Source organism: Mchenga conophoros, linkage group LG3, assembly GCF_057382185.1.
Source record: "Mchenga conophoros isolate Kocher_MC1m ecotype Shallow Benthic linkage group LG3, M_conophoros_male_GT1.1, whole genome shotgun sequence".
NCBI lineage: Eukaryota > Metazoa > Chordata > Actinopteri > Cichliformes > Cichlidae > Mchenga > Mchenga conophoros.
The window spans coordinates 75,353,536-75,374,157 of NC_140528.1; the positions used below are offsets into that span (position 1 = coordinate 75,353,536).

General features: G+C 38.5%; 1 protein-coding gene and 3 long non-coding RNA genes across 4 annotated transcripts; 3 read left to right on the forward strand and 1 right to left on the reverse strand.

Moving 5' to 3' along the window:
• Positions 1-4,711: 4,711 nt before the first annotated feature.
• Positions 4,712-6,046, reverse strand: LOC146580492 (uncharacterized). The gene is made up of 4 exons (XM_085269603.1): positions 5,944-6,046; positions 5,593-5,720; positions 5,435-5,488; positions 4,712-5,319 (listed from the first exon to the last, which is right to left on the reverse strand). The coding sequence occupies exons 2-4, from the start codon at positions 5,695-5,697 to the stop codon at positions 5,032-5,034; spliced, it is 447 nt and encodes a 148-aa protein (XP_085125729.1). The 5' UTR covers positions 5,698-5,720; positions 5,944-6,046; the 3' UTR covers positions 4,712-5,031.
• Positions 6,047-10,427: 4,381 nt separating this feature from the next.
• LOC146580493 (uncharacterized) lies at positions 10,428-11,389 on the forward strand. The gene is made up of 3 exons (XR_014891693.1): positions 10,428-10,519; positions 10,670-10,723; positions 10,881-11,389. It is a non-coding gene; the product is annotated as an uncharacterized LOC146580493 (long non-coding RNA).
• A 1,333-nt stretch (positions 11,390-12,722) lies between these two features.
• Positions 12,723-14,275, forward strand: LOC146580494 (uncharacterized). Its single transcript, XR_014891694.1, has 3 exons — positions 12,723-12,769; positions 12,912-13,063; positions 13,177-14,275. It is a non-coding gene; the product is annotated as an uncharacterized LOC146580494 (long non-coding RNA).
• Positions 14,276-15,181: 906 nt separating this feature from the next.
• LOC146580495 (uncharacterized) lies at positions 15,182-16,571 on the forward strand. The gene is made up of 5 exons (XR_014891695.1): positions 15,182-15,308; positions 15,436-15,483; positions 15,680-15,757; positions 15,905-15,958; positions 16,155-16,571. It is a non-coding gene; the product is annotated as an uncharacterized LOC146580495 (long non-coding RNA).
• Positions 16,572-20,622: the final 4,051 nt, after the last annotated feature.

Consider the following 20,622-nt stretch of genomic DNA (forward strand, 5'->3'; position numbering starts at 1 on the left):
TAACTATGAGAAAATGGTCTGACTATAGATGTGTACTCTGTAAGTCAACAGCAAAACTGAGTTGGTCTGTACATGCCTTACAAGGGTGTAACACAGCATGGAAGCCTACAGGCATTCATGGACCAAGAATAACTAGTGTCGTGGAAAATTTAACAATAACCTGCAACACACCCAGCGAGCTTAATTTGAAGTGGGTTTAATAAACACATTGCAATGTGGAGAGAGCATCCCAGTGAAACACCAGGACCATCTCCGGATTGTGGCCACCGCCCTTACATCTTATATACAGAGACACAGACAAAGAACATTCCACAAACTCTCACATGTTGGCCCCTTTCACGGGGGGCTATACCTCCTCCCTCACGGAGAGAATTATGACCTTGTTTTCTGCTTGGCCGTCACATAAGGATTTACATCCCTGATAAGGAGAAGGAGTCCCACTATCTGTTCAATGTCACCCATTACAATGGCCTCACTGTGTTAACTTTCCACATGCGTGTAAACTAGTGACAGGAGTGCTCTTACTATAGTAAAGTGAGAAAGTGATATTACTATAACTAATGTGATATGATTAAATATGTGATTAATACATGAGAAAAGAAATCTGCCACTACATTCCACCCTTTGTGATACCACAATTAAGAATTAAAAATAATTAATTAAGAATCACATAAAAACACATGGAGATTTCTTTTCGAACTACTGAACATCAGCACCATTGTGTACTCAAAGAATTCACAATGTCCATCTTCCCTAAAGTCAGAAGGAAGCAACAAATTCACATTTTATGGTCACCTTCTCTCCATCTGAGTCTCCACCCTTTGTTCGAAGGATGGCAGTTATATCATAAAAGAAAACACAATATGAGATCATATAAGAAATGAAACTGTGTTCGTTTTTCATCTGCAAAGAAAACTTCAACCTCGGTTACATCAAGCTGCTCTTTCATAAGAACCCGTTGTTAAGATAAGGAAGTTTTTAGGTGTGTGATATATTTTCCCACTTTATCATTAAATCTCCCAATTTATTAACTGTTTCTGTAAAAGACCCTCTTCCCCAGTGTTATTAGGGATTGAGGCACACATGCCTCACCAAACATCACACACTCCTTTATGCCATTTGCTTTGCCCTGTCCAGATGTTTGCCATCAAGGACAGTGAATATGTCTGAACCTGTAGGTAAATTAATACCACAAACATATACTAACACTGATGTTAGTGCTTCTCGAGTTTTAAAGTAAAACCCAAAAGTAGCCATGAATTTCCACACAGCCAACATATATCAAACACTTCTGAGCTACATTTTACAACAGAATTATAGCTCTTTCCACTCTGTCTATGCAGTGTACTGTACTCTTTACTACTGTAGGGCCATCAGCCAGTTTAAAAGGTGTAAACCCTCTCCAAGGCATTTACAATTATCTTTACTGTGCCCACATCAGTGATTGGGGAAACCAAAACAACCACATTTAATTCTCAAAGAACAACTTCCTTCTTTAGGTGCTTCCAGCATGTTTGAGGTCTGTCAAAATCCCTCAATGAAATGTGATGAACCCCAAATCCTATCTCTACGGTGTCAAATGTGTCAAAATTGAGTACACATGTCAAAAGAACTCACAACTGTTGTTACTATGTTTACTCAGACAATGAGGGCCTAATGCACTTACACATCAGGAACTGACATGCTAGATAATCAATCTACCTACCCTACAAAATGTGCACAAGTTGCTGTAAAACTTGCATGCTATAATTACTCCAATCACTTTTACTCATGCTCAGGACTCTAACAGAGTTTGTGATGTTCGGAGAGTCATGTAAATGCATATCATTTATAAAATGATTATTAACGTCACCCCAACGACCTCCGTAACTTAAAAACATACTAAGCTTTCCAGGGAAACTGATTGGCTGTTTAAGTAGGTGTGATCTGCATTCATTCGCTGATCCCTCTCGGGTGGCACAGAGCCTGCTCTGCAGTCGTTGAGTTGGAGCTTGGCACGCCCTTGTTGGAGGAGGGCGCTCTTTTCACCCCTCACCCTCTCGTTCCAACGCAGCTTTATGGTTATTGCTGTGGTTCTGGAATCTTCTCATGATGACTAGTAGGGCCCCAAACCGCACGACCTTTGACCTCAACCACTGCCTGGGCTGTCAGCTCTGCTATGAATGGTCCCTGCTTCTCGCTGGGTCTCTGAAGACTTCTGATCAGCACCCAGTCTCAGTCAGGAGATTCCACCCTTGGGACAATTTCTTCCAGCAATACTCTGGCTGCTGCACCTGTATTTTTTGCTAGGAGGAAAAACTTCTATTTGAAAACTTCTCCTTTTGACGCATGGTCTCTCCCATGAGTCAACTCATCAGAACCAGGAGAATAACAAAAAGGAAAAGGTTAGTTACACAAATTCTCAGACAACATCATGGCTTCTCCTCCGGAGTAATTTCGCTTCAGCCCTGTAAACCCTGTGTTAAAGACTAACATCAGCATTAATGTCATGGTAAGTGGGTCTAACTCTTGGCTCTGCCTGGAGCCTGCATCCACACCACAATTACCTAGAAACCAAAATCGGTGAGTAAATATGAACTTCACACTTACAAACAACTGTAGGTTATGAGAGTAATAAGGCATCCAACACCACAGACAAAAGTGTGCCATATGCAGTTTATTTCCCCAAATCATTAAAACACTACTGTTACCATAATTTGCCCAAACCATGGATCATCCCATGTGTTTAATTAAAACTACTGTAACCAGTAACTTATCTTAAGTAATGTCACTCACTTGTTTTCACACTTTGAGCTCAACACCTTAAAATGAATAACGATATGATAATGAGCCCCACACTAAGATGTTCTGTAATCACTGCACAACCATCTTCATTTCACTCATGTCTGCCTGAGTGATGCCAGAACCCTTAGAGAGGGAAAAAAAACATTAGCCAGCGGTTTGTCCTGGCAGGTCGGGCCTGGATCAACAGATTCCAGAGGTGTTGCTGTAAATCATGTGGTCAACCCTCCTTGTCTGTGAAAGGAGTGATACTGATTTTAACACAGTATGTGTTTCACATTGAATACACATTTTCCTCCTGCAGCATTTAACATTTGCCAACAATACAGCGTGTTACTGTAACCAACAAGCAGCCAGGAAAACACAGTTTTCTCCACACAAAATCAGTAACACAGAAAAGTGCTATCTAAAGGGTTAGGTCTGCAAGGCCCGCCCACACTCATGTGGACCTCCAGTCTCCCCCTCCTCTGGTCTCTGTCATCCTCCTGCTCCTGCAAAAACAAGCAAACGCAAACACACACATCCACCCTTTTTTCACTGTTTAGGGTTTATTAGGCATTAGCATTGATTAATCCTAAAATAGTGATCCAATTCCGTAGCCACCTGTACTAACACACTAAGACATATTTAATGTCATTTTCATCACTACTTATTAACGCTTTCCCTCTCTTATTCTTCTGTCCACATTTTAACACATCTCTTTCCATCACTCTTGGTTATACACCACCCACAGCACTTCTTACACACACACACACACACACACACACACACACACACACACACACACACACACACACACACACACACACACACACACACACACACACACAGAGAGTTTTCTTTACTGCATTCCTCAGTTTTTACTCACTTCATGTATTCTTTCCCATATTTCTGAAAGAAGAAAAAGATCACACAATCAAAACCTGGATTTGCCCGGACCACCAGTAGGTAAATGGACTGGTTCTTATATAGCGCTCTTCTACTCATCTGAGCACTCAAACTTGTGCATTCACCCATTCACATGAAAGTTCTCATAAAACTGTCAGTCACAATGGTGGAGGGGTGACCTGATTTAGATGCTGTGATGGGACTTCAAGAAAAGTGAATATAAATGAATGTCCCAAAAACCCAGCAAATTGGGGCATTGTTGTAAAAATTATGCCAATGTCACTTTTTACCTGGTTCAAATTCAAAGTACACATTAAGTCAAGTAGACTCAAAATGCCTGGATGTGCTCTTGCTCTGCTTCTATCAAGAGTGCATCAGTAGTGAGTTCTGTGTACTTGGTGCAGCCAAGTATCCTAAAATGCATTCTGTCTGGAACAAAATAGGACATTACTTATTTGCAAAAGTCCTCCAAGGTTTTTGGACGTCTCCATTCCCACTGGTTTAACAGACAATTGTCAGCTGACCAGGGCGCTGAGGCTCACCAGCGAGAACGCCTGACTTGCACATCGCTTTCAAAATCAGTCATGGCCATTGATCACCAACCATTGATCGAAGATTGATCAATGGCCATGAGTACCATTCACAGAGATTTGGGGAATGGCTGCAATCACAGCATCATTTACGCGAAAAGGGAAAGACTATCTGAATTGAGTAGGAGACCTAAGGGTACATCTTTCATCATCTTACAATGCTGTGATTGCAGCCATTCGCTAACTCTCTGTGACTGGTACTCAGAGCCACTATTGACACGCAGATGTGGTTAGCCCAATTCAATGCAAAAATACGAATGCTGCAAATTACCATAAAAAATAAATGAATAAATCATCAACAACAACAACTACAACAACAACTACAACTACAACTACAACAACTACAACTACTACAACTACTTCTTTCTGGTGAGGGCATACTTGCATTTCACAAGAATGTGAGCAGGTTATTAATCTGTCATCTTATTGCTGAAGAATAGAAACAATAACAGTAGTAGGTAAATGTCTTTATTGTGTGGCAGTTTGCAGTTTACATAAACATTGTTTCCACTTTTATATCTAAGTTATGGCAGAAAAACAAGTACCAACTGGAAATGTATTCTTAAAAGTTGTCATCAGCACATATGAGTCTGCGCACAATGGTAGCTGATAGTGAAATGTTTTTTTTTTTTTATATCAGATAGTAAAGAAGAATGACAGCTCTAAAAAAAGTTAAACTGAAGTTAAGAGAAGCTGTACTATATGAAATAGAAACTAACCACAGATATAAAAGATGCATTATTAGAGAAAAATGAAATGACTGACATGAAATTTACAATTCAGCTTGCTTTTCCTCGAGCACTTCAATAATTCTTTTCAGTTGTCCCAGTTTCTTTTCACTTTCCTCTATTTCCTCACCCAACTCCTCATTCTCCCTGTCAATGTTAGCCTTACTTTCCTTGACGAAATTCTTAATGTTCTCCATAAATGTATCAACTTGAGGAAAACCATCAGGTAAAACTTTTGCAGATTTCTTCATCAGTGCGATCAATGGGTCCATAAGGCTCAAGTATTCACTCAACAGTTCAGAACCAAAGTTCACTCTTTCCACACGCTTAGCCTGATGGGATAAAAACAGTTTCATATTACAGGAATGCAGTTTACTATGTTGTAACGTTATACTGGTCACATATATCCACAAGTTTCTCATAGCGGTTCTCTGAACATGCACTGACCTTCAGTCTGTCCATTTGTTGTTTTATGTTCTGATAGTTTTCTTTGAGTTGTTTCTGAAAATCCAGCATATACAGTTATTAAAAGAATTTAAATTACACCAGCAACTTTGTTTGTGGTGACTCGCAAAATTACTGAAGCATAAGAAAAAACAATTTACCAGCTGGTCCTTGTCTATCAGTGCACTTGAAAGGCAAACCAGAGACAGCAGGGTGAAGATGAGGAACAAGCCTTTGGTGGTGCTGCAAACAGTCACTGATGCCATTGCTGTTCTTAGCAACTCTGTCTCTAAGTCAAAGTTGTACAGCGTTAAAATTTGAATGGAAGGTTTACAAACTGCAGCTGACTGTCTTCATTATCCAGTGGAGTTATCATTCAAAAAAGTGCAACTTTAAGGATTCACAAAGAATCACAACTGAAAAACTCAAATTACAAATCAATCTGAAACATTTTAATTTCTATATAAAAAAATGTGAAGTCTGTATAAACCATGTTACAGTGATTTACTTACCTGTGATGTCAAAAGAAGCTGATGAATGAAGAAATGAAAATACGGCACATCACAAAGTTCTTTTATACATGCTTGTGGTTACACCTCCCATTTTGCAACTGTTTGTGTGTGTGTGTGTGTGTGTGTGTGTGTGTGTGTCACCGTCAGTGTAAAAAGTGGCATAATCGGTATCACACATCCTGTGTGTTGCATTCTTTCATTTCATGAGAAACTTTACTTATTGCTTGTTTCATTTTCCTGTAAACAAACTATTTACAAGAAAACAAGATTCACAAAGGTGAGGATTTATGGCCTTGGCAACTCTCATTGTGTGAGTGCTTGTTCCTTTTGCTCTCCTCCACTCGTTGCCATCTGGTGTGAGTGTGGCTGTGAATGACAGGTGTAGCAGCCCTTGGCATCAAGAACAATAGAAGAGTCTCTAACGGGTGCAGCCATTTATTTCCTCACCAAACACGGCTCATTCTCTGGACATCGTTGAGCACCGTGAAAACTATAAAATAAGAAAAAATTGATGCCTGTACAGTCCCCTTGAACCTTAGCAATAAGCAATATCAACAAATGCGCTTCAATTCGATCAGGTATATTAAAACAAAACAAAACAAGTAATTCTGAGATTTACAGTCACTGCTTAAATAAAACTAAATAAAGGCTGTTTAAAAGGCATCAATGTGTTTCACAGTTCAGCTGGATAAAATATAACATCAGATCACATTGCATCACATACCTCAGTCCACTTGCCAAGGGTGCAAACTCCCGTGAACACGTAAACATTCGTCCCGTTTCTCATGGGGCGCTGCTAGCTTGCGCGACACACATGTCTAAGTTAAAAAATAGCACATGGATGCATGTAACATAAGTACAGAACGAGAAAGTTTTCACGTATCTCATGATACAAATGCAGTAACATACCTTATGTTAGAAACAAACTTAACACTGAAATTGATTAAAATATTATTGCAACTTACATGGACTTTATACAGCTTATTCCTGTGCATGACAGACTGCTCTATACAGTTTACTGAGTGCATCCGTCATTAATGCTACTGTGCACAAAGCTCCCCCGTAATGATAATTTATGGTACAGACCAGCGGTTCATTACAGCAGGTTTGGCTGCATTTGAGGTCCTGTTTCTGTTCCTGATAGGTTCCCAACATCCCTGCCTTTGACCAGATCATTACCCTCTGTGTATTTACCCATATGGAAAAGAAATAGTAAAAACTTATAAAAGACTTGCATAAGATGTGGCCTACTTCATATAGTGAATCATATAAGGCTTTTTATGATTTACTCATGAAAGTGGCCACTTTCTCATTACTTTCATATATTGTTTTTGTAAGTATCCAAAACAAACAAGTTTCATTTATATAATTTTTCAAGGGATCTTATATCTGTTTTCACTGTTGTATGCTTTTCATACAAGTTTCACACAAGACAGATACAAACTTTATGACTGTTTCTACAGTCAGACTGACACATTGCCAGAGCGTACAGATAATCATACAGACTATTTCCACAGCTAGTAGCAAATCAAGGTCTTCACTCCAGTTAAATGATTCCTACACCTGTTCCTCTCTTGTCCTCTGTCCTAGAAAACCCTCAGTGTTCCAGCTGTTACCTCCTCACTGTCTCCTCTTGATTCATACCTTGGAAAAGGAAAATTCTACCTCAGATTCCCTCACCTGTTCAACTTGATACCTGAAAGGAATTTTCCCAACCACTCACCACTTCACTGATTAATCCTCTACCTTTGCTCATAGGGACACATTTGATAAACTGACTCATTTAGTTTTGTTAATAAAAACTGTAAATCTGTACTTAGCCTTAGCCTGTGTGCTTTTGGGGCTCCAGTTCTAGTGTAATTCTGGTAAAATGGCCTGACTATATATGTGTACTCTGTAAGTCAACAGCAAAACTGAGTTGGTCTGTACATGCCTTACAAGGTTGTAACACAGCATGCAAGCCTACATGCATTCATGGACCAAGACTAGCGTAAAAACTGCACCTCTAACTGAGTGCTTGTATTGAAGTAGTCAGATAAACAAAGATCACAGAATACTGACTGAGATCACAAGAGGGCGCCAAACCATAAGAAACTAACAAACATTAGACACATTCAACTTACACACGATGATGTTTGAAGTTTGTCATATATCCAAAAGCCAAGATTTTTATTATCTTTAACTTTCTTAATACAAGATGCAGAACAGTGAAAATTTGACACTAATGCTGTGAGTGCCTCTGGGTGTGAGGAACAATGTAAACTTTACTAAACTAAAGCATTATTTATTTTTAGTAGTTGTAGTTATCAGCACTATACTAATTTAATAATCATTAACGCCTGACTTGCACATTGCTTTCAAAATCAGTCATACTCATTGATCAACAACCATTGATCAAAGACCACTGATCAATGGAGGAAATGGTTACAAATGTAGACACTCAAGACAATCAAAGTCAAACAAAATCATGAAAGATGGCCATCAAAATAAGGACGGGGCAAATCCAATGTTTAAATACTAACAAAAATAATAATGATAATAATAATTTCTTGTATTGGAAAGTTCCTTTCAATAAACCCAAGGACACTTAACAATAGAATAAAATACATGATGGAACAATGACAACAAAGAAAAATAAAAAAACAAAAGCTGGGAGCAGAGCAGCTAAAAGCTCTGCTTCACATGTTGGTGAGGTGGAAAGAAGGCACAGCAAGCTGGATAGAAGAAGAGGATCGAAGTTAGTGGGCAGAAGAGATAGTGCTTAACAGGTCAGAAAGGTAAGGAGGAGCGAGGTTATGAAAGGTCTTGAAGGTGAGCAGAAGAAGTTTGTACACTATCGGGAAATTCACAGGGAGCCAGTGAAGTTCCTGAAGAACAGGGGTGATGTGCTAATGGGAGGTGGTTCTGGTAATAATGCGGGCAGCAGAATTTTGAACCAGTTGAAGCTTATGGAGGGATTTTTGGGGGAGACCATGCAAGAGAGAAGTACAATAGTCAATACAAGAGGTAACGAGACTATGGACATGAATGGACGTAGATGGGGTAGAAAGAGAAGGATGTAATCGGTTAATGTTGCGTAGAGGGAAATAGGCAGAACGGGTGAGATTATTGATCTGAGATTTTATAGGATAGTGAACTGTCTAGGATGACTCCAAGGCTCTTAACCTGAGGTAAAGGGAAAACTGTGGAGTTATGGATGGTGAGTGAGAAATGATTTGCCTTCAGTAGGTAGGATTTAGTGCCACTAAGGATGATTTCAGTTTTATCCTAATTAAGCTTCAGAAAATTAGAGGTGAACCAGCATTTTAATTGAGGTAGGTATTCTGTAAGAGAAAAAGGTGCGAGGGAGGAATATAGATATAAGAGATATAACTAGGTGTCATCGGCAAAATAGTTGACAAGACAAGACAAGAAACTCACAGTAAACAGGAAAGCACGACTATGGTTAGTGTTAAAATGAAAACATTGAAAAACCCACTGTGCTTATAAAAAAATAAAACAAAACAGATTAAAGGAATGTGAACCGTTCTATTAAGAATTCAAGGTAAATAATGGCATGGCATGTGCTAAACGTAGTGTAAATAGGCAAATGATAAAAAAACTAAAAAACTAAACAAAAAAAAGATTTGGTTAAAATGCTGTTTTAAAACTCAATGTCAACTAGTTTCAATCGGTTGAGAACGCAACCTTTTGTCAATCCGGTGAAATTCAAAATATACATCATGTGGCTAACAATTACAATGTCACAATTTTCTGTTTGTCACAATGTGACAGCTCAAACACTCACTATGTGTTAATAGACCTCTCTGCATAAAATCATACTTGTTATTAATGTCTGTCTCTCTTCCACAGCCGGTCTTTTATCCTGTCTTCCTTCTCTCTCCTGAACCAGTTGCAGCAGATGGCCCCGCCCCTCCCTGAGCCTGGTTCTGCCAGAGGTTTCTTCCTGTTAAAAGGGAGTTTTTCCTTATCACTGTCGCCAAAGTGCTTGCTCATAGGAGGTCATATGGTCTACCTTACAATATAAAGCACCTTGAGGCGACAGTTTTTGTGATTTGGTGCTAGATAAATAAAATTGAATTGAATTGAACTTATTTTGTTTTTTATCATAAATGAAGTTTGTGTTTTACTGTAAAACAAAAGTGAATATTGCCATTTCTAGAAATCAGAGGCACACAGACACACCCACAGACAAGCCAAGTCATGCACAGGTAAGCTGTGTCATGGGGGAGGGGACACTGAAGAATATAAAGCATTTTGTGGCGTGAGCCCTTCATATTATCATTCATCAGTTCTCCTGTAGCAAGTTAAAAAAAACAAACTAGAACACTGTACTATAAGAGGATATTGTAGGTATTTTTATACAATTTTCACTCAAATTAAAACTTGCAATTTTCTTACTTAAATGTTTAAATTTACTTCATGCTCTGTTTTCTTCAGAAGAGTGATGACAACTGTGAATTTATCCAGAAGCAAAGGAGTGACTGGTGTCACAACCATCAGGGGTTTATTCATCATTTTCACCCTGTTGGTTCTGGTCAACCTTTCAAGTTCACTGATAAAGAAGGACCAACTGGTAAAATGATTGTGATCTATATATATATATATATATATATATATATACATATATACACACACACCAGTTGTAGTTTTACTTTTACCAGTTTGCCTTTGGCACACATGTTTCACATGGCTGCTTGAGGACATTCTCTATCTGGATTTGCAGGAAGAACTGAAAGAAAACATTCAGAAATTACAACAAGCAGCAGTGACAAGGAAGGTGAGTCTGTCTCTGTCCATGTTGTTAGCGTGAATGAGTAATGTGAAATATCTATCACTGCTAATATAAATATTTATAAATTTATTAAACAACCAAAGCCGAAAAAAGAATATAAAAGTATTTTTACACATTTGTTTTACTGTATTTTCTCCTCCAGGATAATCTCAAATTAGACATATTCTATATTCCACTATTCTATGATGATTATATGCGCTTACTGGACATTTTCTATGAATTTCTAAATACAACAAGTGAACATTATTCACCACTGCTGGATTTAATTGATGACGTGAAAACATTCCTGAAAGCCACCAAGAAGTACATAGACAAACACCTTGAGATGACAGCTGGAGAAATCCAGGACTATGAAGAGAAACTAAATGTTGTGATGGAGCGGCTAACACACGTAGAGAAACATAAAGATGAATTGTAACACATTAGTCTGCATATGTCTCTAATACTCTTTGTATTGTGTTTGTAAAACTTCTCTTTTATACCATGCAGTTTCAGTTTGATGTTTTTCCCTTATGAGTCCCAGTGATATTTTAAATTGCTGAGTAAATCTAACTGTAAACTTACGTTTGACCTGAAAAAATAACTTTTCAAATTTCTCTTTTTCATTATTTTCATTAAAAAAAAGTTGTAATGCAAGTACAAGCCACTGATCATGGGGATTTTGCATGTGAAGTAATTGACAATTATTAATGATTTATATGAAGAAACACTTTAATGTGAATAAAAACTTAATAAAACTGTTATCATTGCCTTTTTTTTTCTTCTTTTTTGCAATTTTTATTTTTAAAATTCAAAAGAAAGTACAAGAACTGTGGCTGATTGGTATCCAGTGTTTTCTCACTGCCAAAAATCTAAATTCTGTAACCCACAAAATGCAAAATACCAATCAGCTCTTACACTGTTTTTGGCTAACTAGTTTATACACACTATATTTTATATATCCTTTCTTTCCTTGCCATTCTGAAATAAAAGGGCCAGGCTATGTTTTCTGGTTATACCTCAATAATGTGATGAGGATACAATGAGCTATCTGGTCAAGTTCCCTTCAATGCTGCTGAACTAAAAGCACAGGAATATTCTAGTCCGAATCTGTGATTTATTTGGAAACATCAACCACCAAACACGTATATTTTGTTTGTCAAGTAAAATTAGTAATACTGATGATTTGTTATAAATGCCTATTTTTACAAACTGTGAAATTCACAAGGAAGGATGACTGTGGCTCACTCGTGAAATTGGCCATGTGGAACCCTATAATACATACAATCATTATCAAAGGATAACATATTTGAGAAACAATGATACAAATGGATGTAAAAAGCACACTGCAAATAAAGGTCTGAAAGGGTTTGAATTGTACTTCTTATACTTTTGTTTTTAGTGTTTGCATCAAATTATGAACACTGTTACCAGGTTATAAGTATATTGCTTCATGCTTATGTTGCTCAATATATGTAATGTCGATTTTAGTGTTGAGATATACTATTGATTATATGAGAATGATGAGATGAATACTAAACGAAAACCAAAAAGTTTAATCATTGGAGAACTGGAATATGAAGCATATGAAGTGATGCTGGCTCTAACATTGGATTATTCGCTTTCCGTTCATTTGTATATTCTGTTTTAATGTCTAAAAACACAGTTCTTTGTCTTTATAAGTAGCTCATGTGTTAAACAAACCCAGTCTCAGGGCAGTTTGTAAAATAATCCCAGGAAAGCCATCTAGATTTTCCTGTTCATGTACACAAACGGTCGATAGTTTTTTCTTGAAATGATGCTGAGTTACATGCTTAACCACATTCTTATCCTTTTTCTGCCACGCTTCTGTCGTGGCTGTTGTTAAAGGTGACGTATGTGGAATATCCTTTGACTGTTTAAAAGTCAGAACTGATGGGCCTTAATTTCCATAAAGTGGATCATATTACATGAAAGTGAAAGAGCACTTAAAGTATCTGTAACGTGTGAGTCCATTGTGTTTTCAGTCTACACCTGTATAGTGCAACAGCTCTTTCTCCTTTCACCAGCCAGGTAAGATCAGCCAAAACTATACCATAAGATGGTTTATAGTTAATATGTTTTATACAATATATAATAATAACATAACAACAGGAAGCATACATTTAATTCTTCATTTATTCATTTCATTTATTTTCTGTCATTTTCTCTCCAGAAGTTTTTATTTCACCAGTGATGGCGGCAGCAGCAGGCGTCTCCAAAAGCAGAGGACTGACTGGTGTCAGAAACACCAAAGCTGTAATCATCTTATTGCTGCTGTCCCTGGTCTATGCGTCAAATTCACAGACAACTGAGGAATATTTGAATGTAACACTATAAGTCACTATAAACTTATCAAAGTCTGGATGTTTTTTCTTCACTTACAGTTGTTAATATGCAGTTCTTAAGCAACTGATGCATTCTACTTTTGCAAATTACAGAAAATCAAGGCAGTCTCAAGAGAAGCTGATGAAAAACTACAGTATCTTCAATTTACCCAGGAACTAATGAAGACATCATCATTTTCAGAGCATTTTCCACCACTGGTGGATTTAGTAAATAACTTGATTCACTTCCTTGAGAAATCCAAGATCCTGTTCAAAAGAAAGGAAGATGACTTGTTAAAAATGGGTGAAAAAGAAAGTGAAAAAAATGATGGAGATCCTAAAACTCAATGGAATGAACTATAAATGTTTCTAACTTCTTTAAATTAAATGATAGATATGATTTAGAGTTTGGCATCATTGTTATTACTATTTTGATTAAAGAGCTGGATGAGGCATTTATTTGTTTTGTTTTTACTGTTCCTGAACTGGGAATTGTTTTCTTTCCTGAACCTCATTATTTCAATGTTCTTAAAGATCTAAAACTATTATCGAACACATAGAAAACTTTATGTTTTGTAAGTTTATGTTGTTCTCTTAACACAGGGATGCTGTCAGCAATACTGGCATCACATGTTGACAGGGTGCATTCATTAATATTTGAGTAAAAGACAAATATGATTCCCATGTTTTGCAAATAGTTGAAGCTATTTTGTCTTTACTTTGGATTTTTGTGATGTCTTTGTCCCAGACATTATGGAGGGTACTGGCATGGATTTGCTTACACTCTTGAAAATAGTTTTCTTCATCATTCTACCCTCAAGTTTATAAAACTCATCGTTGGATCTCATCATTAGACATGAAAAGATTGGTTGTTTAAGAAATATGCTATCTATACTGTTCACATTGGAATAGTATAATATGCAAAATGCTATATTGGTATTCCAGGTATTATTATAACCAAACTTGGAAAAAGTACCTGACAAGTGTGTGTGGCGTTCATAGCTCTTAATAATTTATATTCACATATTGTTATCTTACTGTGTTCTCTTTCATTTTGTATCTTCTGTTGGTTATTATGGATCTTCAATATTGTAATGATGGCTAGCCCTAAATTATTTTTAGAGTTTAAATAAATTATATCATAGTAATCGCTCTGTGTGGTATACTTTTCTTTTCTTTTTTTTTTACTATGCCTACTGCTTTCAGAAACATGGTGAAGAGATAGTAATATAATTAAAAAAAATCCTAAACTTGTCAAATCTGCTTTTTGGACATATTATTGCTATGACTGGGCAATTGTTTTTATGTGTATTAGTTATACATGAGTGTGTATTTGTAATATACTATCCACGAACCAATATATTCCTAAATAGAAAGGTTTCAAATGGTGATGTAATTTGATAAAGGTCTTTAATGTGCATGCAACTGTTTGCTTTAAAAGTAAAAGTGAGGAAAATTATCAGTTGTTGGTCATAAAACTCCTCCGTGTAGTTACTTTAAAATAACTTAATTCACAATATTAACCTGACTGAACCAGATGAACTCATAAAAAGTTTAATTTTTTAGTTAAATAAACCCTATAAAATAAGAAAATATAAACAGTAACTTTACTATTACTTATTAAACACTACTAAAAAGTAATTAAGTAATTTATGATACTTATTTATGATACTTATTATGCATTTCCAACCTAGGTTACGGGAAAGGCTTCAACTAGAAAAACCTCTTTTTACATGATGTTATTTCATAACAGTAACCGTTGGGCTTCTATCAACAGGACTAGACAAACACAACTTTGACAAAAACAATAGTGAAAGCGCTTTTCACAAGCGTGAGATATAGTGTGAGCTGGAGTGACACCGTATATAAAGCCTTTGTAGCATTATGTTTTCATTCTTCACCCGTACGGTACAACAGCTCTTCTTCACTCAGCAGGTAAGTGTAGTAATCGTAATCATGCACAGTTATATGATTTATATTGAATTCATTTACAGATTAAATTTATATCAACCTGGAAAGCATGATCACTTAAAAAAATGGAAAGCTGGAGAATAAAAGCTGGTGAATATATCTAAAATCTCTCTCTCTCTATATATATATAGCTTGTTCCACTTCTAAGAGCAATGGCAGCAGCAGTCTTTTCCAGAATCAGGGGACCAACTATAGCCACCAAAGGCTTATTTCTCATCTTCTCTCTGCTGTGTCTTGCTTCAGTCGCAAGTTCCCAAGCTTCCGAGGAACAACGGGTGAATTCAGTCTTCCTGAATTCCCTTTTTTGATACAACAATTACACACTTCTGTGTACATATACAGTCTAAGTCATCATAAGCTCATTAACTGTCATTTTTTCATTATTTGCAATGGTTTGTATAGATACTTGAGGCGATCAAGCAAGGAATAAAAGACACAAACAGATGGAAGGTGGGTCATTCCGTCTCCAAGTTGGCTTTGTAGAGTGTTTGGGCAGAAGATAAGAATTAACTCTTTAAATATACCTTAATAAATGCATATTACACTGGACTATCTATACTGCAAGTCTTGCAAGCACAGTAAATGCAGAGTATACAATGCAGAATAATATAGTAAATTTTAATGTGCTATCTTTTTTCCCCAATAGGCAGAAGACAAATATAGAAAGGAAACAATCACAATACTATTGGATCTCTCAAGTTCACTGACCCACAAGGGCCAACTGGTATATTTAATATTTCCTTAACCTTTGTTAATTAGTTTCATATAAATGATCCCTTTCTGTGTAAGAATGCCCTTCCTTTGGTGTGGTTTTAAATGTTCAGCAACTGTCAAACTCACTGTGCTCTGTTTTTTTGGGGAAAAATTTCAGGAACTATTCCAGGAAACCCTACAAAGAGCTGTAAATTTTGAAGAAAGGCTGAAGGTGGGTCAGATAGTCTCCAAGTTATTCACATGTTGACCGAGAAAGTCTTTAATTCATAAAACTAGTAACTAAAAAACTCCAGTAACATCAGGATACATTTAGTAATCTGATACACACCAAAGAAAATTCAAACTCATGTAAGTGTAGAAAACAGCAGTTATATAATTTGTGCTAAAATGTTTATTTTCTCATTCAGGCAAGAAGTACAAAGATTTTCCAAATGGTAACAAGAGAAATTGATGAACTGTTAGAGAACTACACACGTCAAGTGAAACTGGAGATGTTATTAGAAGAGTCCCCGCCAATTCAGGAAATGAATGAAATCAATTTGCGCCTTGTAAAGAATGGGAAAATTTGCATGGACAAGAAGAAGACTTTGCTAGATGAATCAAGAACAGTAAAAATACTCGGTGGGGTGATCACCATCTTTCATTTACTTTGGCAAAATGTTGTAGTAAACACAGAATTTCTTTGGTTTTACGACAATGATTCTTTAATTTAAACATTATACATTTGTATGCAATTTAAATAAATGTATTATGCGAAGATGCTTTGTGGTGCTTCCTTTGCCAAGCCCTGAAGGGAAAAAGAATCAGATCTGATGCATGTAGAAACTGTCATAACCTCCTGCTCTCTACAATAAAGATGATGACAGTCTTTCTTTGGTTCATAAGTTCTGATTATGTCCTTCAGGTCAAGCATAGATGTGATTAATATGATGGAATCATGAATCCATTTTTAGATATTTGAACTCCGAAAGCTTAAGGGAAAATGACATATTTCTTCATTTTATTTTATCTATTCATTTACTCACTTTCCTGCTATTTTACCTCTGTCCAACCCAACAGTGGATAATGGGTGTTACTAGTAGAAATCAGCCCATAGATATGGGCTAGTTTGTTCTGAAGATTGTTAACGTCCATTCGGATGGAGGGTTCAAGAACCATGAAACCAGCTCAGTGTCCTCTAGGCTGTTACACCCAAGCAGGCAGCCCAGAGTTTGTGGCCAAAGGTTGTTGTAAATGAAAGACTTTGTACCACTGAACGGAGGGTGTGTGTCATGCTGAGCAATATAACACTGATGTGTGTTACAGGGAGGTCTTTAGTTCTTTAGTGTGAACCTGCAGCTTTTTGCCTTTCATCTTCTATGCTGATAGCACACGGTTTATATTGTCCTAAAATTAGACACTATACCACCATCACCATCATCATCAACTTGAAATTCTACTACTCTTTATGTAAGCTAACGCTGACCATGAAACCACAGCCATTGCACCAGTCACACATTGTTTTTTGCTTTAAGTAAACCAAACCAACCTGTTTATTCTGTAATAACCTGCAGAGCATTTTCATGCAACCTTTAAATAACACAGTTAGTCTATCTCAGTTTGTTTTGCAGCAGGTTTCACAACATGAAAAAACACAATGTCACATGCACTTGTACTTTGTTACTTCACGCCTCTGCCGATCACTGACAATCTGTTGGTCATATGTATTACTGTGAAAATAAAAAACAGCCCTCTGGTGGTGCTGAAAACAAACAAACAAGAATAAAACCCATAATTTAGCATATAAAGGCCACGTAAAACCAGAGTAATGATAAACAATATATGCGCAGCGTTTTTTCCTCAATAGTTTCGTCACGTTTATTGTCTAAGGACAGCGCTAGCAAGCACTCTCTGCTTATGACGTTTAGTGTGTTTAGAGTGCGTAGTTAATGAGTTGCCTTGTGTAGTTAGTGTGTAGTGCTGTGGATAGTTTTGTGTGTCAGAACAATGAGGCGACTGCTATCTCCAGGTAGACTCAGGAGTGATACACCTGCTGCTGTCAGACCTGCAGGTATCAGGCTGTGATGTTCTCCTTTATACTGGACAGAAATTATTTTTTTGGAGTGGCACAAATAATTTGTGAGGCATCTTACTGAATGCAGAGCAGCTGATTGTTATATAAGTTTGAAATGGTTATTTTAAAAAAATCAAGGTCAAAGGTAAACGGATGCAAATGACTTTGTTGTTTGCAAAACTCGTGCATAGGATTTTAAAAATGACAATTTATATTTGCATTTAAAGTTATGAAATATGATTCATTAAACATGTTTGTGGTTGTTACAGTAAAAAAATGTAACTTTTTCTACTCTGACTTTATGTTTTTTGTCTGATTTTAGATCAATTGTGTTAAAACAGTATGTTAAAATGAAAACATAACTGACAGCATGGTGGGAGTTTCTAAAATTGACGGAGTCTTCATTAATCCCATGCAAACGTACACCTATCTGGAACAACCCTGACATATTACAAAACAATAATATGATAAACTTTTCAGATTGGAGTGGTAAAGGAATCAAATATTTAGAACATATACTAGAAGGAACAGAATTTATTTCATTTGACGGACTAGTTACACAATATGGGATCAACAAGAAAAGATTTTTAGAATATCAACATTAAATCCATAGTAAAAAAGAAATTTAAACCGGGTCAAGTTGAACTACAAACACCACCAAGTGTGGTTCAATTTCTTACTCTTAAAACCCCTAAATTACTATCCAAAATATACAGAATGCTTTCTAAAACAGATGAATCAATATCACTTCCTATTGCAAAATGGGAAGCGGATTTATCAGTTAACTTAGACCTAAACTTCTGGTCTCAGATTTGCTTAAAAACCTTTCATCTAATCAGAAATCCCAGTCTTCAATTAATTCAATACAAAATACTACATAGAGTGCACTATACAGGTCATCGGATGTTCAAGATGGGCTTTACATCTTCCAACAACTGCTCACACTGCCAAACCAATTCACCGGACAATTATATCCACGCTCTTTGGTTCTGTCCACCAGTTCAGAAGTTTTGGCGCGAGATATGTGAAGACTTATCGAAGTGTCTGAAATGTAACATTCCAACTTCCCCCTTAGTGTGTTTGTTGGGCAACTTAGATAATGTCACTTCAGAAAAGAATATCGCCCATATGGTTTTCACTGCCCTATGCATAGCCAAGAAAACAGTCCTCATGAACTGGAAAAATAAAAATAATCTTAATTCTAACCAATATAGAAATTATCTATTAGATTACATTAGTCTTGATACAGCCTCTGCCACCACATCAGATCAATTGCTCTGGGCTCCTTTGATCAGCTCCATCACCTAGTGGGGGTGGGGGGTCATAGTTTGGTCCCGCCTCCACTGTTGTGATTGGTGTGGGGGTAGGGACAGGCTTAGGGCGTCGGGGGGTTCCCCGGAGGCATCTTCCTTGGGGGGCTCAACCCGGGGGTAGCGGTCATGTCCAATTAGGGGCTCTGTTGGCTCTCAGGTGACTGTTTCCTCGTGGCTGCGTGCAGCGGGGCTAGGGGAGGGTCTGTGCTGACGGACGTGGGTTACTGACCTGGTAGCCTGGCTGCCCCTGGGTTGGTCCGAGATGGGCGTGAGGTTCTGGGGGCGCTCCGTCTCTGGGCTGGGGCCCTGGCCGGGCCTCGGGGGCTTGGGTCCTGGTTGGTGTGTTGCCGGGGTTGTGGGCGGGTGGGTGCATGGGGGCCCAGCCCTGGCGCAGGGTGCCGCCGGTGCGTTGAGCCAACTGGGGGGCTCTTCAACTGGTGATGGAGGTTGTCACATCTTGCAGGAGCTTTCCTCTCTTCAGGAACTCTCTCTGCAGGAGGGGGAGATACAGGAGAGGTGGAGGAAGATCTCAGCCTGGGCGTTTATTGTCTTATGTAGTCTGGAAGATGAGTGGATGGTGGGGTGGGTGGACTGTCCTGGGCTCTGTGGGGCCGGGAGGCGCTGCTGCACTGGGCCCCGGTCTGGATGGGCCTGGGCCCCCTTTCCCTGGTGGGTCGCGGAGTATGGGGGTGCCTACTGGGGTCAGCGGGGGAGCTGGCCCCAGGGAGGGGTCACTTGCCCCTCCCTTCCTTCCCTCCCCATCTCCAGCTGCCTCCCTCTTCCCGCTCCACCACAACCACCCACACATGCAGGGCCTTGGAGTAGGGGTGTGTCACCAGGGTGCAGAGGAGGCTACCCCCCCCCCCCCCCCACCCCCTGTCCCCTTCTGGCTGCCTCTGCCTCAATTTTATCTCACAACTTAGACATTCACATTACTCACACTCTCATTACACATACATATGGGATCTTGGGGGTGGGCACGATACACGGATTCCAAAAGACCATCAGGGTGTACACCTCACCCCTGGCATCGTTGCCCACCTCTCAATTTTGAATACACGTAGACATTGAGGGCTAGCAGGAGGGACCTTGCGCTTACCTGCTGCTCTCTGGCAGGTAGCTCCATGCCCTCCTGGGTTTTAAATGCACCTTAGAACACACATGCATCAACACGACAATGAGCGGGTGGAGGGAGGTTTGGAGTCTTCTCTCACCCCCATTCTCTGCAGCCTGCTGGAGCGGGGGGGCTAGGAGGAGGAGTTGGCCATCCGACTGGGGTCTGGAGTGTGGGGCCTCCCTGCTGCTACGGAGTCGGGGCGGTCTGCCTCTCCCCACCGCAGGGAAAAGGGTAACACCACCTGGGTCTGGGTGCAGTTCCCCCCTCCAGGGGCAAGGGTACCTAGACCTGGTTTGTAGAGTACGCTTGGGGAGTGTGATCGTGTGTACAGCGTCTCTTTATGTCTGTCTCCACGTTGGTTGAGTGTGGAGTAAGTGCATATCAGAGCATGA